This window comes from Cylas formicarius, unplaced genomic scaffold (genome assembly GCF_029955315.1).
Source record: "Cylas formicarius isolate icCylForm1 unplaced genomic scaffold, icCylForm1.1 PGA_scaffold_6__28_contigs__length_40554024, whole genome shotgun sequence".
Lineage (NCBI taxonomy): Eukaryota > Metazoa > Arthropoda > Insecta > Coleoptera > Brentidae > Cylas > Cylas formicarius.
Window position 1 is genome coordinate 38,751,279 of NW_026844347.1, and position 24,188 is coordinate 38,775,466.

Below are 24,188 nucleotides of genomic sequence, written 5' to 3' on the forward strand. Positions count from 1 at the left end.
ATGTTCGTCCACGGATAAAGCCAGTTAGGACCCGTATAGTGGTCCGTGGACCGCTAACGCTACGTCACGTCAAAAATTGTGTCACCCAGTGAGTAATGCCCGATCGTGTCAGGATATACGTAAACAAAGCCGCGCGATTTCATTAAAAAAGCACCATTCGAGATGTCGAAAAAACCTACGGTGCAAACCGCCCTCCACAAGGTGATCATGGTAGGAAGCGGTGGAGTGGGCAAGTCGGCCCTTACGTTGCAATTTATGTACGATGAGTTCGTCGAAGATTACGAGCCGACCAAGGCGGATTCCTATAGGAAAAAGATCCTGCTGGACGGCGAAGAGGTCCAGATCGATATCCTGGACACCGCGGGCCAAGAAGATTACGCCGCGATCCGGGATAATTATTTTCGAAGCGGCGAAGGCTTCCTGTGTATATTCTCGATAACGGACCACGAAAGTTTCCAGGCAACCCACGAGTTCAGGTAGAGTTTCTGTCGTTTTACGAGTGCAAGGCAACCTTTACGCTTACGGTTTTTGCAGAGAACAAATACTCAGGGTGAAGAACGACGACAATATACCCTTCCTGCTCGTGGGGAACAAGAGTGACCTCGACGATAAGAGAAAAGTGTCGTTGCAAGAGGCCCAAGATAAGGCCAGTTCGTGGGGCGTGCCTTACGTCGAGACCTCGGCCAAAACGAGGGAACACGTCGATAAAGTAACGCCCATTTTCACCATTCTTTTCCAAATTAAAGCCTTTACGATTGTAGGTGTTTTACGATTTGATGAGGGAGATACGGGCGAGGAAAAAGGAAGAAAATAAAACGAACAACGGCCGGGGTAAGGATAAGAACAAGAAAAAGAAACTCAAGTGTACGATTATTTAATGTCTCCTCTCGGGAGAGGAGAGCTTTTGCCCTGCAACCAAATAGACATTTGTGCATTTAAGGTTAAGAAATAAGGAAACACAGAATTCGTGGATTGTATATTTATTTATAATATAATTTTTTTATTTGAACATCACCGTAATTAACTTAGGTTCAGTCGTGTTGTGCGGGGTCACACATTCCGGATATCACTCGCTTCTACAAGCCAGGAGTATAATATATATTGATTATAATCATATTATTAAAAGTTTAATTATATCGTACTGTGTCTTTATACTGTATAATGTTTCAAGGTACAAAATAAAGTTGTATTTTATAATTTCGCCTACCTCATTAGCCGAAGAGGTCGCAAATTTAATAACGATATTCAAATCGGTTTTTCGCTAAACGTAAAGAAGGAAAAGCATTAGTGCAACGTTAAGTCTAAGATTTAGACCATTTATCTATTAGGTAATATAGGTTATGGTTTTCCATGCGTTTCATCCACTAACCTGGACTTTGAGCCATTTTCTTTCTAAACAGCGATTTCTACACACTTAACTCGTTTTCCCCGAAAATTTAACGAGATCTACGCATATTTTAAAATGCCGCATCGAAACTTATTGACGATCTGTCAGCGGCCATATTGGTTGTTGAATTCCGCAATGTCATTAGATAAAAACGGAATTTTAATTTTCGCGCATATTGAATAGACCTTCTCAAAATTAATTTTTATAGTTGCTTCCTAAGTACCTGTATTATAAGCGTAGGCAGGCTCTCGTTATCTCTAATAGCTGTAGATATAGAATAATCGTAAGTGTCTGCCCTGCCGACGAACTTGGCTCCGAATGTTTACGGTGCCATCGTAGGCATGTAAAGGATTTAAAATTTATATCGTCAATTTTGTTTTGAGGTGGCTACTATCAGTTAATTTTAGATAATTATGGTAACGGCCATGTTAAAGACAAATATATGTAATTGCTGACTAATGATTCTGTCATAAAAAACTAAAAACCGTTTATCATTATGCTGTGCCTGCAGCGCAGCGTGATTTTACTGTGCAACACCTACGGTCGACAGTTAAAACTTATGTTTCGGTTATTTTTTTGTTTATATTGATTCAGGTAGCGAATGAAAATATTTAAAAAAATTGTTTCATACTTTCATGTGCTACCTGAATGAGTATTTCAACAAGAAAATATAAACGAGAAATCTAAAAATTCAAGGCAATCCGCACGTTTAATGAGGAACTTTTATTTTTTATTCTTTGGTCTGACGTCAGAGCCCGCACATGTGACGTCAGTGCCTTACGCTACGGGGATGGGTTGGTGGGCGGGTCTACCAATAAAACACGGACAATTTCTTGCAGCTTATAAAATAGAATTTTATTAATTCTTGTTTTTTTTTAATTTTACAACTTTCATTTTTTTCCTTCATGTACGGTTAAAAAAATTTCACCACCTGAAATCCTTCCGCGGTCGGCAAAAGAAACACGCCTTCGCAAAAGGCATCATAATGGGTGCGGCGAACCGATAACGCGTCTTGGACTTACAAAATTCGATATACTCTTACGATAACAAACAAAATGTAAAGGGGCGCGAAAAAAAAATTGAAAGAAAATTTTTCCGAAAAAAAAAAACCAACAATTGTACAAATGGAACGCGCAAAATGGCGTTCTGCCTTAACAGCTCGGGCTGGAAATGGCGTTTGTCGTGATATGAGGTAGTACGAACTGACACGAGCCCCCCCCCTTGGCCCGTCGCTGGATCAGCTTGCTCTCGCTCGGGGGGCTCAGGCCAAACAAGATGGCCGAAGAGCAAGTGGTGGGCTGCTGTCCCCCGTCCTGCAACGCACCAAAATCCATTGATGGCATAACGTTAACGTAAAAAAGCAATCTTGTACATTTGAACTACCAATTTCAAATCTTGTGCGCACGCAAACCGTACTCTCTTTGTTGCGCCATTTTTAAGAGAAAATAAAAAAATAAATGTAAAATAAATAAATTATATGTGCTACCTATTTGAACTACCGAGACGCCAAATATCGTAATTTGTTGATTTTAGATCAATTTTATACATTTCTTATTTTATGACAAAAGTGTTACTTAGATGAAAAATATATAAACACGCAAAGGTACGGTGACAAAAAAACTCGAAGGTTTTACTAGAAACAGAAATGCGAAAACGGGCGAAATATTAAAATCAAAAGCGGTACGTTCGAACTACTACTACAGACGCTGTATTCATCAGTTTAGGAAAAAAATATAAATTTGTGAAACTCAAACCACCTGCATTTGCACAGCACAAGAAAAAAAAATTGAAAGACACGCTTTTTGCCACACTTTTAGGCAAAAAATGGACATATTACATTCCGCGGATTAGATTTGAGCTAGCGACAATCAAATAAAAACACGGAATGCATTGGAACCGCGGACAGTTTTCAAACCCGCCAAAATTACGTAAAAAATATCTATTTTAACTACTGACAAGGATCCCCTAGTCCGTTTCATACGCAATTGGCAAAGAGTTTCAAGACAATTCATTTAAAAAAAACCGCATATATTTCATCTACAAACATCGATAACAGTTTTCGTCTTCAAAAAACGACAAGGATGAAAAAATGGGTACATTTGAACTACCCGCCAACAAATAAAAAAGACGCGGTACGTTCGCACTACCGACAATTTGTAAACACGACGAAATTAAGTAAAAAAAAAACACAAACACAAAGAAAGAGAAAAAAAGGAAAAGTGAAAAACGCGATACGTGTGAACTGTTATCGCCATGACAACGATACGTCCGTGCAAACAAGCCGCACGTCAGTTTTTGTCTCCAAAAATCGGGAAAACGGAAAAGTACCCTTGAACTACCGACAATTAAACGACTAGCGAACGAATTAAAAAAACCGCGGTACGTTCGAACTACCGACAATTTTTATCCACGGCCAAATTGAGTATAAGAAAAAACTGTTTTCGGTTTTTAGCAAATTTTTCCACAAAAAAAGAGAAAAAAAGTGAAAGGGAAAAACGAGATACATGTGACCTATTATCGCCACGACAACGACCCGTCCGTGCAAACAAGCCATGTGCCTTCAAAAAACGGGAAAATGAAAAAATACATTTGAAAATAAAAAAAGGGAAAGCAAGAAAACGAGGTACATTAAAAACGTACGTTAAAACCAGGTTCACAAAATGCAAAAAAAAAACGGGAAAACGAAAAAGTACATTTGAACTACCGACAATTAAACGATCCGCAAGTCGCGGTCGTTCGAGCTACCGACAATTTTCAAACACGGCGAAACTGAGTAGAAAAAACTCTGTTTTTGGTTTTTAGCAAATTTTTCCGAATAAAAAAGTTGGAAAGGTAAAAAATGCGGTACATGTGAACTATTACCACTAAGACAAACAAACCGCACGTCAGTTTTCATTTTCAAAAAAATGCATTTAAACTACCGACGATTAAACATACGACCCGCGAACGAAGTAAAAAAAGTCGCGGGTACTTTCGAACTACCGCGGCTCACCTTCGGATACGGCTGCCGCTGTTCCAGGTAGTCGAGGTTGACGCTGAAATGCTGCTGCACCACCCGATTGACCGCCATCGCGGACTCGGCGAACTGGGACAGCTCGCGCGCCGAGTTGTTCTTCTTGATAACGGAGGGCGTGACGAGCGGCGCGGAGTCGCTCGCGCACTTTAGCCACGGGTGCGCGAGCACGCGTTCCGCGCTGATACGCTTGCCCGGTTCCTTGATCAGCAACGAAGCGATCAGGTCCTTCGCGTCCGACGAGATGCCCTCCCATTCCGACGCCGGGAAATCGTAACGTCCCTCCTGGATGCTGTGGAAGAGCAGCTCCTGACACGCGGTGCAGTTCTCGCCGCGTTCCCAGCCGCATTCGCGGCCGCACTTGCCGTAAAACGGCGGGTAGCCGGACAAGAGGATGTAGGCGATCACGCCCAGCGACCACAGGTCGCAACGCTTGTCGTACGAGTGCGTGTCGGTGTCGTTGACGAATGTCTCGACGACCTCGGGCGCCATGAACTCCGCGCTACCCACCTGTGCGACGCCCGAATTATAGTTCATTCGACAAAATAAATACATATTATTTAATTTTCAAAGGATTGGCAATTAACCGGTAACTAATTTAATTTAATTAAATACTCGATTCAAAAGGTAGTTAGCTAATTATTTCATTTATTAATTAATCGCGGTTAATCGGGTTAATCAATTTGCCTTAGCAATTAATTAATTCATACCGAATTCAATTAACGATTCACTGATTTGGTTATTACGGATAAAATGAATTGGTTAATTAAATGTAATAATGTAATTGCGAATGCCGATCGCTACCGCTAACTTAATTTATTTTATTTGTCATTAACAGCAGAAACCTATCGGATTCTAATTAACTCTCCCATGAATTAATTAGCCAATAAATCATTTAATAATTGCATATTAATAATTATGACCAATTGCGGATATAAAATGAACAGCAAATAATTAATTAAAACGAATTCAATGATGACTTGGTAATTGAGAATAAAATTAATTAGTTAATTAAAGACTATAACAACTTATAATAATGTAAATTATTGAATATTTGGGAATAATCACATGAAATCCATCGATGCCACTAACTTACGAAATTAATTAATTAATAATAATAGCAGCAAATACCTGACGGTATATAATTACCTATCCAATTAATTAATTATGCAACCGACACCAATTAATGGTGATAATCAACTCACCGATTATATAAAATATTCGGGAATTAATTAATTAATTAAAATTTAACAACTTACAAAACACCTAACGGATACTAATTATCTATCCAATTAATTAACCAACAAGTCATTTGATAAGTGAAAATAAAATGGAATTTATTAATTCTTATAATCAACTTGCCGATTATATCAAATGGTTGGCAATTAATTAAATAAATAACGAGTTCGGTTATTAATTAATTGTTCAGCCAGCAATCCGTTTGATAATTGCAAATTAAATGAAATTAATTAATTGTTCTAATTAACTCGCTGATGACATGACATGAATAAATGTCGAATTCAATTTGTAATTATTTAATTAGACAAAAATTTATTCGTTCATTGCGAATAAAGTGTCACAGATAATTGAATGAAATTAATTAATTAATAATTAAATTAATTAACTGATATTTCATTAATTATATGCAAGTACTACCAACTCATCAACACAGTTGCTAGTTGTTGGCTAGTTAGCTAGTAGCATTTCAATTAAATTTGATAATGATCAAACTAGATAAAATCTACATTATTTTGTTAACTAAGTACTTTTGTAATTTCAAAAATTGATTAATAAATTAAAAATTATCAACTAACCAACCAACACTACTCAATTATACCATTGTTCGATAAGTACATATTTTTTATTTTTAATTATTGCCGAATGTTATAATTAACACAAATAATGGAGAATTATACATATTTTCTTGTTAACCCGTTCAATTTACCGGAGTCAGGAGCTGCGGCGTTGCCAAAGGGCTCGACATGCTCGTCTGGAAACGGATGCCCGAGCCGAGGTCGAAGTCGCATATCTTCACCGGACAGAGGCGGTCCTTGTAGACGCACAGGATGTTCTCCGGCTTCAGGTCGCGGTGGGCGATGCCCTTCGCGTGCATAAACTGCAGCGCGGACGCCACCTCGCGGATTATTTCGGCGGCCGCCGCCTCGCTGAAGTACTTGTACTCCTGTATTCGGGCCAGCAACTGTCCCCCGTTAATCTAAAGGAAACGCAAGCGCGAACGTGAAGCGACGAAAGAAGCTGAGTAGTTCGGATGTATTCGACCAAAGGATTCGGATCGAAATCGAAAGTTGGAAAACTATTTTAAATTTAGCGAAATATCGTAAAATCGTATAAAAAATATCGTGCTGTCCATTCGGCTTGGTTTTAGTTCAAACGTACCGGCTCAATAGCGAAAAACATGCCTAATTGTTCAAATGTGCCTAATCAAAGTTGCAACGGTATCGGTATCGCATTTTAAAAAATAATTTAGATCGATTTTTTACGTAATTCAAAAGAGTAGTTCAAATGTATTCGGAAAACGCCGCGAAAGGATCCGCATTTAGAAAATTATTTGCGATCGATTGCAAGTAAACAAATGAGTAGTTCAAATGTACCGCGAACAAACTTATGGTGAAACAAAACGACAGTTACTTGTAGCACATTTGGAAAATTATTTTCGATGGACTTTACCTAATTTCAGATGGTAGTTCAAATGAACCGAACCAGTACCGGGAAAACGCGTGCGCGTAGATCGGATCGGCATTTAGGGAATTAATTTCTATCGATTATACGCGATTCGAGAGAGTAGGACATCGGACCCGCTGTTGGAAAATTAATTCGATCGATTTTCAAGTAAAGCAAAGGAGTAGTTGAAATGTACCGCGAACAAACTCTGGTAAAACAAAACGGCAGTTACTGGTACCGCACTTGCAAAATTATTTTCGATCGATTTTACGTAATTCGAGATGGTAGTTTAAATGAACCGAACCAGTACCGGGGAAACGCGTACGCGTAGATCGGATCGGCATTTAGGGAATCAATTTCTATCGATTATACGCGATTCGAGAGAGTAGGACATCGGACCCGCTGTTGGAAAATTAATTCGATCGATTTTCAAGTAAAGCAAAGGAGTAGTTGAAATGTACCGCGAACAAACTCTGGTAAAACAAAACGGCAGTTACTGGTACCGCACTTGCAAAATTATTTTCGATCGATTTTACGTAATTCGAGATGGTAGTTTAAATGAACCGAACCAGTACCGGGGAAACGCGTACGCGTAGATCGGATCGGCATTTAGGGAATTAATTTCTATCGATTATACGCGATTCGAGAGAGTAGTTCAAATGAACTGGACAAGTAATTCGGAAAACGCGTCGACCGACATCGGACCCGCTGTTGGAAAATTATTTGCGATCGATTTTACGTAATTCGAGAGAGTAGTTCAAAAGTACTGAACCGGTACGGACGCGAGCTGCATTACTAGCGACAACATAAAATTGACGCAAATGGTGGCGGTCGAATGGAAAGGAGTTCAAACCATCCGTTAAACGAAAAGACTGACCTTCTCGAAAACTAAATAGAATTTTTCCTCGTCCTCGAAAAATTCCGTCAACTGAATTATGTTCGGATGTCCTTGGCAGTAGTAGAAGGTCTCCACTTCGCGGAAGACGCGCGCTCGCGCATGGCCCGGCACCTTCTCGATGATCTTAACCGCGTACTCTTGATCGGTGTACAGGTTGACGCAGGTCTGTACGCTCGCGTAAGCGCCCTCGCCCAACACCTCGCCCGTCAACTTGTACAAGTCTTGAAATACAAAAACGCGTCGATCAAAGACAGAAGAGTAAGTGTATAAGTAGTAAAATATGGAAAATTGCAATTTTTTCTACTCCTTTCTGTAAAATACCAAATTAGACAAAGATCTAGTTTCCTACGGCTGTGAGTCACTTAGGATGTTTCCGGGATATATAATTCGGTGCCCTTCGTAGGGATTGCGAAAAAAACTAATAAAGATAAACAATAACATGTCGCTAATTTTCTCCGCATTCGCTATTCAATGTGGCCCTTCTTTTGAACTCCCCTGTTAGAATCTCATAAATTGTTTCCGAAAGATGTCGAAAGTAATTCGACTACCTAAAAATTGTATTGTATTTTTAACGTTTCAATTTTCATTTCCAACATTTATTGTGATTTTCATCTTATTGTGATAATAAATAATAATAATAATAATAATAATAATAATAATAAATAATGAAAAGTCATTCAAAAAATAGTGAATCATCAGATTAGAGAATTCCTTCACTGGCCAGAGCGGAATGTATTGTTTCTTTTCTTTTTTTTGTTTTTTTCATTCGTTTTCTTTACTACTATATCATGTTTTATTCCCAACTGTATAAAACTTTTTTATTAATTACTTGATAAGCGTCCGGCATAATACCCAGGTATCAATTTGAATATTAATTTCGGTGTCCAGGGACTGAACTTGAATTTTTGGTAATTGTTCTTCTGTTTCGCAACCATAAGGCTGCGATATTGAAATGTATAATTTGAAATTAAATTTGGCCTACAAACAAATAGCTTTGGTATATAGGGTGGCCACACCCTCAAAGTTGTATATATTATTTATTTATAAAAGGTGATGAGCAACATGCTAAATTTTTTACTGTAGCTTGCTAATAATTTTTATAAACAAATGATCACATTGTCCTACAAATCAACGGGTAGGATTTTTCAGTCCTACACTTTAAAGTTGCCGACCTCACGATAATACGTTATTCTTCAGCAACTGTGGGACACCAAAATTAAATGAAACTTTATGACATTTTCTATCTAAAGAAATTAATGTCCTACATAAAAATAGGTAGTCCGACAAAAAATAGGTTGCAAGTTCGACTCTTCAACGATCTAACCTATAAATTTAGTTGAGCGATTAACTTTTTTTTTTCTTAAAATATTCCTATAGCCATTATCTATGATGCTGTTTTATACAAATGAGTTTAATTAAGTTGTTTCATTATTATTCATCGATAAACTTTTGAAAAAGTAAGTGGGTGATTATATGGGCGAAGTGAGAGAATATTAATTGTCGTTATCAAAAATGTTTAATCCATGAAAATTATGAAAAAAAAAGATGTCGTTATTCATAAAACAATCACTCATTTTACTATTTTTTTCTTTTCACTTAACTGACAAAACAAAAATAAAAAAATTCATCATTTTCATTTTACATTTACTTAAAAAATAAAGCATAAACTTACCGTTCATAACATAAATAAAACTTCCTTGTAACAACGAGAGTGGTAGCCTATTACATCGTCATCCCAATGGTCAGGCAATTCAGCATCATTATATTTGCGGTTTTGATGCTTTCGAGCGTTTAGATACTTTTTACACGCGAGAAAAATGTCTTTAGTAAATTTTTTATCGTCTCTTTTTTTTCACGGAAATTAGGCTTATCACGGAGTACATTACAAAGAAAACGCTCCATGATCATCTTCACAATTAAATGTTATAAAAGAAAATTAATTAACACGTGTTGACAAGTAAACAAAACTTTTTAATGCACAATGTATGTTGTATGCGTGTGCTGGATCCGTTGCTATGCTACGCGCATGCGCATTGATGCGAATAGATAGATAGATTATTTATTCACAAAACCAGGTGGTACAATGGATGTTTCGTCAATAAATAACGAATACGAGTATATACAGGGTGCGGCAGTATAACTTCCTTTTTTTAAATGCGCGCCATTCAGTTAGTTGATGTCATAGTGGGGCGCTAGTGGTCTCGTTCAAGAGGGGGTACTGTAAAGTTTTGTCCCGACACGGTTCAGTCGCCATCATGCGTTGGAATAGTGAGGAGCGTGCCTTTGCCGTTGAGGCCTACTTTTCAAGCGGTTGTTCGGTTGTTGCAACACAGCGTGCATTTCGGAATCGCTTTAATTTAGCCCCGTCGGGTCCCGTCCCAGACCGCAAATCAATTGTTACATGGGTCACTACATTCAGACAAACTGCAAGTGCGACAAAACGAAGAACTGGAGTCCCTCGGCCCGTTAGATCACCTGAGAACATTGAAGCAGTGAGAGCTTCAATGTTGCGATCACCACGGCGTTCTGCGCGCAAACACGCATCTGCCCTTGGACTATCCGATCGTTCTGTGAGAAGAATTCTTCGTGATGATCTTCATTTTCATCCCTATAAGATGGCGATAGTGCAGGAACTTACAGAACGTGACTTCAATTCTCGGATGAACGCGTGTGAGCTTCTTCTTGATGTCGTTCCCGAGGGTGCTATTGTTTTTTTTAGCGATGAAGCCCATTTTCATTTATGTGGGTCGGTTAACAAACAAAACATGCGCTACTGGGCTGACACCAACCCTCGACAATTGCATCAAAGGCCTTTGCATTCACCCAAAGTCACAGTGTGGTGTGCAATTTCCTCAGATGGAATTATTGGTCCCTGGTTTTTTGAGGAAAATGAGGTTACAGTGACAGTGAATTCGGACCGGTATGTAAACATGCTACAGAATTTTTTTTCCCACGGCTTGAAGAGTTGGATTTGGGGGACACTTGATTCCAACAAGACGGTGCAACAGCACACACTTCAAGAGCATCGATGGCTGTTTTGAGGGAACACTTTCCAGAGCGCCTTATCTCAATTAGAGGCGATTTGGAATGGCCGGCACGCTCTCCCGATCTGTCCCCTTGTGATTTTTTTCTATGGGGTTTTTTGAAATCCCTGGTTTATGTGAACCGTCCAAGAACCCTACAAGATTTGAAGACCAACATCGAAGAAGAAATTGCCAACATAACACCAGCTATGCTAACAAGAGTCATGACAAACGCCAGATATCGGTTTACGCAATGTATGGAGAATGAGGGACGTCACCTAACAGATTTGATCTTCAAAACAATGTAAATAAAAACTTTAGACATGTACCTACATTATAAAAAATAAATAAAGATTTTCCGATGCACACAATAGTTTTTATTGAGTTTTGAAAAAAGGAAGTTATGCTGCCGCACCCTGTATTTATATAACAAATATGACAAACAAGTTAATGTAATTTAAAATAAAAGAGAGTATACATTAGAAAAATCTCGGTAAACTTTTAACGTTATTTACGATGCTCTCAGGTACGCTTCAAATTCTTTCAGGCTGTAGAAAGCATTGGCCGACAGGAGCCCCTTGATGTGTTTTTTAAATTGATTTATAGATAAATTTTTTAAGCTTGGAGACAGCAAATTATAATAATATGGTCCCGCGTAGCTTAGAGATTTTTTATAAAACATATGGTTGAGTCTTGGCTTCAGCAGATATTCTCTATTGCGAGTATTGTAACTGTGGATATCGGTATGCTTCCTATGTGAATATTTATTTTTATGTGTGATCAAAAGTATTTTAAATAGGTATATACAAGGCATTGTTAATATTTTGTGCTGTTGAAATGTCTCGGAGGAAGTTTAAAAATCAGCCTAAGTATTCTTTTTTACTGTATAAACACTCTCTCAGCATCATTCGCTCGTCCCCGGTTGACAATATTGTGTGAAATGGAAGAGTAAGCTGACGCGTAGTAAAAAGCTATTAGTGCCTTCTCAAGAAATGAATCTCTAAATGTTAATATTGCGAAAAAGGTTTTATTTAGTTTATTGCAGACATTGTCAATGTCCCGGTCCCATCTCAAGGAGCTATCAGTATAAGAACCAAGAAACTTCGTGGTCTGATTTATTTCCAATGGCGAACCAGCAAAACTGATCGATAAGCCAGTTAAAGGTTTAATTTATATATATATATATATATATATATATATATATATATATATATATATATATATATATATATATATATATATATATATATATATATATATATATATATATATATATATATATATATATATATATATATATATATATATATATATATATATATATATATATATATATATATATATACCGCCGATTTGATATAAGTATGTGTATGTATACACGTATATTCGAATATACACGTATGTACATGTAACCACGTTTAAGTAAGTGGCAATTTTCGAAATTTTCCAGTGTAGGACTGAAAAAACCTACCATTTTAATTGTAGGACAAATGTTGGTTTAGATTATTTATCTGATTATCTCAAAACTTAGTTAAAAAATAATCTGTTGCCGATAACTTTTACGTAATAATAAATTTGACATGATTTGATACCGTTCATTCTTTCAGCTAACCTGTTTCGCAACTTTTCGCAAAATAATAGCTGGGATGGTTTTTAAAAATAGTTTTGTACAACCACTTTAAAGTGTAGAACTGAAAAATCCTACCAGTTTTTTTCTAGGACAATGTGATCATTTCTTTATAAAATTTATTTGAAAAAAGGGGCAGGGCTCCCGGACTATGATTATTTTGTTGCGAAATAACTACTATTATTATGATTATCCCACGCCACTTTGCTGGCAGAGATACGGCGAATAGCATATTAAACAATTTGTTTCAGCTTTAAAATATATGGTTAACGTTAGAAAAATTTGTAGAAACAATTCCGGAAATATTTTGAATTGAATTGAAATTTACGCTTTCTCTGATTCTCTCTCTATATTTTGCAAAATAAATAAGAACTAAAAGTTCAGATTTTCACGAAATCATATATTTTCACATGACAATTGTTTCGACAACACCGTGTCTTTATCAAATGTAATATTTACACGTGCTACCTGCTACTATATATACTGAAAAATGACCAAAAAACCTTAATTAATGTTGTTGTGAGAATTTTTTAATAATGGAGAGATATTTAAATCTAATTGATCGTTAAGCAACACATTTGAATGGACCATTTTGTTAATCTCCATGGCTTCCAATAAATTTAATTTTCTACTTTTTTTGACTGTATGTAAAATATCAAAATTGTCGTCAAAAATGTGTTTTTCTGTGTTTAAGTGTGTAGCATAATTAGAATCTAGACTATTGTTTTTAAACGCTCTTTTATGTTCGTTAATGCGTTTCTTGAAGGATCTACCTGTTTTTCCAATATAAAGTTTAGGACAAGATCTGCATTTCAACCCGTAGACACCTGATTTTTGTGATTTTGGACATTTCTTTTTATTGCTTTTTAAAAATTTTCCTATTGTGTTGTCAGTTCTGAAAGCTATTTTTAAACCACATTTTGACTAATGTTTTGAAACTTTTTCACTGGGTTCTGTAATTGTTTTAAATTGTTCATGTTTTGTATTATTATTTATTTATTTTATTTATTTATTATTGTGGTAGTGCCTATTTGAATATTACTTTCACTGTCTAGGACAGACTCCTAGAACCTAGTTATAAATTTTTTTGGCATTTTCTCTCGTTAATGAGACGCACCTGATTAGTTTTTAACAGAATCAGCTCCCAAACAATGAATTAATTGGTTACGTTACCGGCAAAGAATTAAATTAAGGCGTTCTGTATAAAACTTTTCAATTCCTTTACTTTTTTTTTTCAAATCTCTAGCACCGCGCCCGCTAGTTAGTTTTTCCGTGGCGATAATATTTACCGTGGAAACAGGACGAGACCAGCGACGAGCTGGTGCGCTTCTTCCTGCGACGCTTCCTCTTCGCGTCCTCCTTGTGCCTGGCCAGCTCCTGCGCCCGGGTCTCCGGGTCCATTTGCTCGCCCTGGTCGCCGCTGTCCGAGGCGCTGCCGTTGCCGACGCCGCTGTCCCCGCTACGTCTGACCATGCTGTTCGCTTTGCCGAACATTCGCATGCCTGCGACGAATACGACGACATTGTTCTCGGGAATATTTCGATTCTCCAATTTTTTTTTTTTTTGGCGCAGCGAACTTACGGCGTTACGCCACGTGCGTCCGTTTTCGTTTCTCCGTATTCTGTGCCCTAACGAACGTTAAGAGACGCATCGACCAATCCCTCGGTTACAACTACTCTGCGGTTAAAACCGTAACCCTAACCTGAATACGTGAAAATTTTTGTTTACTCGATTTTACGAGCATGAATGAACGTGGACCGTAAATGTTTTACACAGTTATAATCAAGGCGGATGGCATTGTTAACAATTTAACGTGACGCAGTTGCTTTGACTCGATGTCATGTCGAAATTATTAACGTCAAAGCCTAATTTCCTTCCGCGTTCTGTGCCCGTACGAATTTTAAGAGAGGGACCGGCCAATGTCTCGGTTACAACTAGTCTGCGGTTAGAACCTTAACTTGAATACGTGGAAACTTCAGTTTACTCGATCCTTTTTCTTTTCGTCGATTTTTGAGTCTGTTGTAGGAGAAAGCGTCTTATCGACGAGTATCGCAAATGTTTTAACTGTCGACGCAACAGATATAATCAAGATAGACCGCATGGTTTACATTTTAAGGTGATGACAATCAACCCTATGCAGTGACTTCGTAGAAATTTCAAGAAACTTTCAATGTTTGCTTGGCTAGAAGACTCTCCGAATTAATAATTTGAAATAAGACATTTCGGCAAATTGAAAGATGTCAAGTGGACCTTATAAATGTCAATAATTGGTATGCTCTAAGGGAATAAAATCAAAGGCAAGTGTTTTATGGCCCTCTAATGTTATGACAGAAAAACTATTTTTTCATAGAAGCGATTTAAGTTGCAGTTATGCTCTGAAGGATGTTTGGCGAAACGTCAGCTAGTTCGACTTATATACAACCGACGCAGGAAGAATCCAACAGATTTATAAATAGTAATACAGCAGCAGCCTGTGGAAGTTTCTTGAAAAACTTATAAAATCTTTCTACTCAATTATTTTATAATAAAAAAAGAAAGATTTTTCCCATAGCACTTACGAAATCGGAGGCCACGTCTGTTTCTTTAACAAAACACTTTAACAAATTAATTTGAGGTAGATTTCATAAATTAGAAGCACCAAATGTCCATTTTAAAACATTGAAAAATTTGAAAAAGATTTAGATTTGTGTTTATAATTGCAAAGAATAGTTTGTGACTTTACGAATTGTATGCTGTGCAAGTTGCTATTATCTGAATGTTATCCTTTTCCTTGCTAGCCAGGCACATCAATTTATTATAAAATTTTCCAGTTACACAAAGTCTTTATTAGCCATGTCGATTCGTTAGAAGAGTCCATTCCTATCTATTTTGTTCTTTGGTCTAACTACGCAAATCGCGCGTTATTTCGGCTTCACTTTTCCCTTGGTCGAGGTTCTGCAAGCAACAGATTTGGAACCTGTATGCTGCTTTTAATTTGGTAGTTGTGCCTTATCTTGCGTTTTGGTTGGTCTATCTTTATTAAGAACATATCTATAATAGTCTTTCTTAACTAGGGGTTTTCTCTAAGGAATTTATATCGCGAGACAGATCAGTAGGAATTCGTAGACCTACGTAACCGACCCGTCGCCGACCGAAACTCTTCTGGACACTCGAGTATTTTTCCCGAGGTCGTCTCGTCCGAGTTATTGGCGACGACCGTATTACTGGCCGCTTACATCAGCAGAACGGGTTACCAAATCTCACCGTCGTTGAGATTCATTTATTTTTATGATTAGTATTAAAATTTAGTAACGATATTAATTTTTTTTCTCTCTTTCGGTCTTAATTTATTTGCGTAAGTCAATTCTATCCCCGGATAATATCATTGGGCTGAATTTATATATATACATATATATATATATATATATATATATATATATATATATATATATATATATATATATATATATATATATATATATATATATATATATATATATATATATATATATATATATATATATATATATATATATATATATATATATTTTAAAGGGGACAAAGGGTCTCTTAAACAGGGATGTTTAAAATTGTTATACAAGAAATACTACAAAAATGGAGACAAAAATGCTCAGGTATGGGAGTCAAGGTCGGCGACCACTACTTGTCAACATTATTCTTTGCTGACCATCAGGTACGAATTGCAAATGGCGAAGAGGATATAGATTATATGTTAAGGAAACTACAACATGTATATACTTAAGAATAGGTAACGAAGACGAAGATCCCGATTTGTGGTTAAGACAGGTTAATAAATGCGAAGAGTATAATTCCTTTGGGAGTATTATATCTAACAAAGGCTCATCTGTACAAGATATACAACGCGGAATACAACAGGGACAGAGGAGTGTACGAGTTTTGAATGCTTTACCATTACCCGTTTGCTGACCTCAACAAATGGCTTGGCGGTAAAAGATTTTCAAGACCAACGAAGAAGCTGCAAATACGCTTAAAACTTGGTATAATCAAACAAACAACGGAACAAATTAGAAAATAAAGCGAAAAACAAAAATTAAAAACGTATATCACACGCAACACACCTTTGGTTTTGCCCGCGATCGTTTTCCGAAATAATGTTTTTCAGCGATTTGCAAGTTTAAAGGTGTAGTTTCCAGTGGCGGGACAATTTATACGAGACCTATTACGCGTGCTAGAATGTCTTTTATCTCGTCGATGGGTCACGTGACGATTTTGCAATAACAATTTGCGGCGTTTCACGCGCGGAGCGGATGGTTTTTCGGAGCGACAGACGATTTCGGACGACCTTGACAAAATTCGGTAACCGCGGGGCCCGGTGTACCGACGACGTATCTACCGGCAACGTCAGGCAGACTACCAAATTGCTAATATTGCGCGCTAATTTTTTTAAAACCGGCATTTGGTCATAAAATGTATTATTTTCTAGGAGTAGTATCAACTACGTGATACTGAAAAAAAAAAGTTTCCGGTGATTTTCAAAACATCCCGAAATTCTTCAATGGGGTTCAGGTCCGACGATTGGGACGGTCGTTTAATTTAAACCCGTTTCAAAATCGAGACAACTCTGATTAGTTTCGGAGATATGGGGAAAAAATTTGCTAATCCAACTTTTTCTACCCTACAAATAGACAAGTTTTAAGTTCTGAAAAAAATACATGTATCACATCCGTAATAATTTGTTACCAAAGTAAAATGTAATTAAAACTCGTAATATTTAACAAATACATCAAGACTGTTTGACATTAACGCTTTTGTTTCATAGCCACCTTATTTTTGTGTAAATTTGAATTATTGAATTTTTGAATTTGAATTCTGAATTAAATGTGGAAAAGGTATGCATTATATCAAAGTGCACATATTATTGTGATTATTATTGAATAAAAATGAAATAGATTTTTAATCAGTAATTTTTAAACAACTTTAGACTATTATTTAGGTAAATTTCTATTATTTTTTAATTAAAATAAATAAGCTAATAATAAAGACGTGAAATATCATACGCTCTCTAGGCATCATTAGTAGGACGTATATATAAGGTTGTTCGGAAAGTCATTTCGTTTTTTCCCGTCAGAGGACTTAATTACGTTTTTTCGAAACCAACTTCACACTTTAGCCGCATAACCATTATATGTCTTGAGAGCTGATATTGCAAGGCTTGTGTGTGAAAAAATTCTATTAATTCTACGCAGTAGTTTTTGGTTGGTGCCCTTTTAAATATGGAGAGCAATAAGCAGCATTTTCGTCATATTTTACTATTTTACTTCAGAAAAGGTAAAAATGCTGTCCAAGCGAGAGAAAAATTGACGGATGTGTATGGAGAAGGCGTGTTAACAGTACGCCAGTGCCAAAACTGGTTTGCAAAATTTCGATCTGGCAATTTTGATGTCGAAGATGCACCACGGTCTGGAAGGCCGGTCGAAGCTGACAAAGATGCGATAAAGGCATTAGTTGATGCAAATCGGCGAATAACCACACGAGAGATCGGTGAGAGATTAAATTTGTCGAATTCAACTGTTTATGGCCATTTGCAAGGCATTGGCTTAACCTCGAAGCTCGATGTGTGGGTGCCCCATGTCCTTACGGACCGAAATTTGTGTCGTCGCGTTGACGTGTGTGATTCGCTCCTCAAACGTCAAGAAAATGATCCATTTTTGAAGCGGATTATTACTGGGGACGAAAAATGGGTTGTATACAACAATGTTAAACGCAAGAGGTCATGGAGCAGAAAAGATGAACCGGCTCAAAGCGTGTCAAAAGCCAACATTCACCAGAAAAACGTGATGCTCTCCGTTTTGGTGGGATGTCAAAGGAATCGTTTTTTTTGAGCTTTTGCCGGACAATACAACGATTAATTCAGAAGTCTATTGTCATCAACTGGACAAATTGAATGATTCACTTAAACAGAAGAGGCCCGAATTAATCAACAGGAAGGGTGTAGTGTTCCACCAGGATAATGCGAGACCTCACCCAAGTTTGGTCACTCGCCAAAAACTTTTACAGCTTGAATGGGACGTACTGCAACATCCACCATATTCTCCAGATCTGGCGCCTTCCGACTACTATTTGTTCCGGTCCCTGCAAAATTTTTTGGATGGCAAAACCTTTACTTCAAATGAAGATGTCAAAAACCACCAGAACCAGTTTTTTGCCAGCAAGGACCAAAACTTTTATGAGAGGGGAATTATGTTACTGCCAGCAAGATGGCAAAAGGTGTTGGACCAGAATGGCCAATATATAATTTAATAAAATGTTAATTCATTATACGAAAACTGTCTTTCATGTTCCCCAAAAAAAACGAAATGACTTTCCGAACAACCCAATATAACGTACCACTATGATCCTAAATGTATAATATATATATAAGGGTATAATTATTTTTCCTCCGATATGTGATACTGATTGAGATATATATGATACCATGCTCGAATCTTTATTGATATTCTTTCATATTGTTTATAATTGTTCTTCGTCCATTTTAAAATTAAAAATGAAAATCCGGTAATACAGTCGAAACTCTATTATAGCGAAATTGAAGGTACTGCTTTTTTTATACGCATTTTATATAAATATTTAAGAACTACATTTAATGTGTCAAATAATCGGTCATTTTCTTTTGAATTTTTTTAGTATGCCAATACGCATCTCGTACTTTGGTTTGTATTTTCACCACTTCTTCGACATAATAAAAAAAATTTCTAGCAGCTTAACTGAATATAGGGCTTGTTGAATGGTTGGTGGTGGTCGAAGATCAACTTCTTCATCTTCTTCTTCCTCTTGCTGCTCTTCCTCACCCTTTCTTGCTTGTTGTAATATGGCTTCCTCTGTCAAGTCTGCTGTTGTAGGCAAATCCTGATCTATCACCATAACATCTTTCAACTCCTCACTTGTAAACGTAATTGTTGTTTAAAACTGCTTTATCAACTCGTTTAGTGGCTGATCATCTTCCAAGTCCTGTTCGCATTCTGTCTCGGTAATAAGTCCCGCATGACGATAGGAGTGTTTTGAATTGTTTCTGCTGTCACCTCTTTCCAAGCTTTACTTATAGGGTTGACTGCATCTAGCATATTAATGGAAAATTTGCCTTCGGACTCAATTAAAATGTTTTTCTGTATCGACTCCTGTAAACAAGTCTGCATGTAATCCATGCAGACTTGTTTGTCTTGTAAGTGACCGGCAAATGCTTGATGCTCTTAAAACATCGCGACTAGCTTTCTTTTTTTCTCTCCCACTCAATTTTTCCACCCGCACACTTTTCGTTTCGAAATTTAAGAGTTTTATCTGGCGTCATTTTGTAAATAATACCAGTTTCGTCAGCATTAAAAATGTCGCCGGCGGGATACTTTTCTGCCAGTTATGGCCACGTCTTCTCCAGCCAATCGTTAGTGACGTTTCTGTAGACATCACGGGCTTCGCCACTTATCTGTCCGTAATTTATACCATGTCACTGTTTGAACTTCCCCGACCGTCCTTCCGAAGCCTTGAAATCGATAATGCGACGCTGTTCAGCAAACTTTTCTGCTTTTAGTGTTAGCTGTTGGAACCATTGCAACCTTGCAGGATCCAAATCTCCAAATTTTGGCTTTTTTAGTTTTTTACTAGAACTGCCTGCCGCTTCAGCCTGAATGATGTTTTCTTTGCACTTCCAAATCGTGGATACAGTCGACGGTGTAAGTCCGTACCGACGATCGAATTAAAGCAACTTTATCATCTAGAGATAAAAATTTTCGAGTTTTGCGTTATACCGAGTTTCGTTATAGGGAGTTTTCACTGTATTGTGTGTTCCGCAACTGCTGATGAGTTTATTTGTCATGGTCTTTAAGCCTAGTTGACAAGTGGTAAATCTGGTTTTGACGTTATTAAGAAGTTTTGACATGCGGTCAGTGATGTTTCTGTGAGGTCTGTGATCTGTAAGGAAGGACAGCCGTGGCTGCTCTCGGACGCATTATCTTTGGCAATGCGAGCGAGTTTTAGTTAATTAATTAATTCATTCATATTAAAATTAATTTTCGTACCATCTGCTCGATGAAAACCACTGACGATACCGATTTTGTTTAGTTTAGTATTTTTATTGACAATAATACTGCGAGAAACAAAACAAACAATCGATAGAGTAGAAATAATGAAATAGTAGGTAATATGTAAATGTCTTTTTAATAGATATGTCATCTAGGGCTCTTAGGTTGACACTCAAGATACAGAAATGAAGACTACTGTCGATAGACAACCTGTATCTGAATGCTTTAATAAATTAGCGGAACTTGTTGGTATAAAGGAGGGCAAAGCTGTTTATTATTTTTTATGGCTTTCAACCGTCAAGTCGATTTATTTTTGACTAACTTTAACTAAATAGACCCAAACTTTATAATACTATATACAATAATTATAATTATGTAAAATTAAAATTAAAATACCAATGAATTAAAAAATCCATTGCTCACTTAAAATGCTTATATGGTTATAAAAATATTTTAAATCAAACTGAAGGAAGTCCGATGGCTTAATATGAAAAATCGACGATATCTCTTGTAATGTAATGTAATCTTTATCACAAAATTATGAGATTGACGTCTCCACGTTATCTTTTCAAAAAAATCAGCTTTCGCACACACAAAATATCTTATTTTGTTCATCCGAACCGTGTCCTTTTCATTGTATATCAATACGTGAATAAAATTATTATTATTATTATTATTAAAAAGTATTTAATACGTTAAACGTTACAGATTCGTAATTATTTTTCTATTGATTAAAAAATGTGTTATTGGTATTTATAAGATTTTCGAAAGTCCTGGCTTTAGACTAAATCCATAAAATTATCCAAAAAATAACGGTTATAATAATACGCAAAAGGCTAAAAATGTACAAATAACCAGAATTTATAATTATAATAAGAAAAAAAAAAATTTGGTTAATTTTTGCCCGTACACGCATACTACTAACGTATAAGTTTTATTTTGACTCGCTGTATGATCCACCGAATGCACTTGGCAACACCGCCGAGACAGATATATTTCCAAAGCACAGGCCGTGACCTCCCGTATAAAGAGGATTTCGAAAATGTCTATTTTCGTCGGCACGATGCCCACGCCGGCGAAAAAGGGCGCTTTTTAAATAATCCCGTCTCCGCAACAAAAAAAAAAAAACGTATCAACGAGAATAGCAAAGTCCGCCAAAAACGCTTCCCGTTTCCTTGTGCCACATATATATTTATAAGCGGCGTAAAAATAAAAATAACGCGTATGCCGAGAGGCCTACGTGAGCGTTTTTCTCTACGCGGAAATGAAAATTCGGTGAAAAAAATCAGGCAAATGTTCGCGCACGCGTGCAGATTCGCCGATACGTCGAACAGCTGATCCGGCGCATGCCCTCGCCATATATTTTTATTTACATTTCGTCGGGAGATCGCGACGAATATAAAAATATTTTTCCCGCAAGCCATGCGGAACGAAGCCCGACCTGTTTTTTATCACGTCGCCGAATTTTTCGCGAGATAAAGGATTACACGCGTGTCGTCAACTTGACGTCCGTTTCATCATGCCTTTTAAAAAAACGATTCGAGCTTAATTCGTACGACGTAAATGACAACGGGGGCGATTTCGTCGAGATCGCTCGCGAAACATCGAAAAAGGATTGCCGCACCGCCGGATCAAAACCGAAACGCAGCGCGAACACGAAAATAATACGCAGCAGCGGGTTGACATTACACACCTGTATCGTAATTTTCCAATTCCTCGATTATTTTCTCGACCATGGTGGCGACGGCTAGTGCGACTATCGGTAAAAAATACGAAGCCGGTCGGTATTATTGCGGATCAGAAGGCTTTGAACGAAACACATATGGAGAAACGGCCGATTCCGTAATTTTTTGGGCACAAAAATAAAACACTCGTTCCCTCTAGACACTCATCTTCGCTACTACGACCACGGATCGCGGCGTCGTGCGACGCGGTTGGGACACTGCCTTGTCACGTACGCCGGTCACGGACCACAGATATCGTTGCGGCCGCGTACGATCGATAGGCTCGCGACTAATGACGTCAGCGTAATGGTTTCTACGCGAGGGAATGAAACGACTGCACTGTATAACATCGATTTATATTCAATAATCTACAGCGTTAATACAAAATACGGATTAATAATAGAAGTGAAAACGTGGTTGTCAGTCCGATATCGTTACGTTCTGTGAGCGGCGATCAGGACAGTATAAACATTCGAAAGCAACTGGAATTAGGCCAATTTTTGAAGCCGGCAACGGCTATTTTTAAACACCCGCCAGATAAAAACGTTCGATGTATAATTAACCCAAAACTAAATCTTTGGAGAAATTTTCCGGATAAACGGAATTGTACTGTAAGTTGTGCATTATTAACGATCAAAATAAATTTGCTTTGGTAGCCAGCAAAAATCGTAAAACATCAACAAGCTAACTCAATATTGTGTTAGTTTTATACAAGACACAATCGAAAAGACTGGCACATACATAGTAACGACGAACATATATAATATATTACCCAAAATCTGGACTGAAACTGAAAATACCTAAACCAAAACGCACTTGGAGAACTTTTGCAGCTTCTTCTTTTTCCTCTTGTCACTGTCATTCTGTGGTTGGTTTCGTATGATCCTCACCACCTAGGACCACACGGCTCTGTATTCCACCCCGTCTCGGAGCGTCAAAATTTACTTACCTCGTGAAATGTCGCGTCAATGTTGAGCGGGGGATCTTTAGCGCTCGTCTCGATATAGGGTATGCCTAACTTGTGAGCCAATTCCCTTCCCTGTTCCTCGGTTACCTTTCGCAGGTGCACCAGATCTACTTTATTCGCCACCAAGAGCATAGGATACGTATCTCTGTCCTTTACTCTCAATATCTGAGTGTGAAAATGTATAATGTTCTCATAGCTATTCTTGTCGGTTACGGAATAGACCAACAAGAACCCGTCGCCTTTCCTCATGTACTGTTCCCTCATTGCGCTAAACTCTTCCTGTCCGGCCGTATCTAAAACGTCCAGCATGCACCACTGGCCGTCCACTTCGACATGCTGCAGGTAGCTGTCTTCGATGGTAGGATCGTAGTCGGTGACGAAGAGTTTCTGGAAAAACTGGATGGTGATGGCGCTCTTGCCGACGCCACCGTCGCCGACCACCACCAGTTTTACGGTCGGGAGATTATCTGTCGGGGGTTTCGTCATTATGCCTTCATTCTAATCCCGGTTGAAGGTATTAAAAAGCGTTCGTTCGCGTTTGAGGTCGTTTTTCGTGATTACCGGTTAAGAATTAGTTCCCATACTGACATTAGCGTTTAACTTAATCATTTTATTTCGCGATAAAATAAAGCTTGTTCAGCAACAAAAAACCCAAAATACAAGTACTCTCAGCAGAGAATATCCGGAATGCGATCTGTGAAAATGTCATGGATCTCCAGGTTTTCAGCTCAATCAGCAAAATTGCGAAAATAATTATAATAGCAATACAATTAAAAGCCATGCAATTAAATTTTAAATAATAAGTACCCATCTATGTTATACGTCAACAAAATT

The 24,188-nt window shown here is 37.5% G+C and overlaps 3 protein-coding genes across 3 annotated transcripts; 1 reads left to right on the plus strand and 2 right to left on the minus strand.

Moving 5' to 3' along the window:
• Positions 1 to 52: 52 nt before the first annotated feature.
• LOC132703438 (ras-related protein Ral-a) lies at positions 53 to 1,197 on the plus strand. The gene is made up of 3 exons (XM_060672693.1): positions 53 to 476; positions 535 to 709; positions 762 to 1,197. The coding sequence occupies exons 1-3, from the start codon at positions 163 to 165 to the stop codon at positions 876 to 878; spliced, it is 606 nt and encodes a 201-aa protein (XP_060528676.1). The 5' UTR covers positions 53 to 162; the 3' UTR covers positions 879 to 1,197.
• A 1,025-nt stretch (positions 1,198 to 2,222) lies between these two features.
• On the minus strand, positions 2,223 to 22,583 carry LOC132703704 (MAP kinase-interacting serine/threonine-protein kinase 1). Its single transcript, XM_060673121.1, has 6 exons — positions 22,357 to 22,583; positions 13,920 to 14,132; positions 7,960 to 8,201; positions 6,346 to 6,615; positions 4,380 to 4,910; positions 2,223 to 2,700 (listed from the first exon to the last, which is right to left on the minus strand). Exons 1-6 carry the CDS (start codon positions 22,397 to 22,399, stop codon positions 2,539 to 2,541), a joined length of 1,461 nt encoding a protein of 486 aa, XP_060529104.1. The 5' UTR covers positions 22,400 to 22,583; the 3' UTR covers positions 2,223 to 2,538.
• A 149-nt stretch (positions 22,584 to 22,732) lies between these two features.
• On the minus strand, positions 22,733 to 24,033 carry LOC132704119 (ras-related protein M-Ras-like). Its single transcript, XM_060673902.1, has 2 exons — positions 23,337 to 24,033; positions 22,733 to 23,280 (listed from the first exon to the last, which is right to left on the minus strand). Exons 1-2 carry the CDS (start codon positions 23,838 to 23,840, stop codon positions 23,188 to 23,190), a joined length of 597 nt encoding a protein of 198 aa, XP_060529885.1. The 5' UTR covers positions 23,841 to 24,033; the 3' UTR covers positions 22,733 to 23,187.
• Between the last annotated feature and the right edge of the window lie 155 nt (positions 24,034 to 24,188).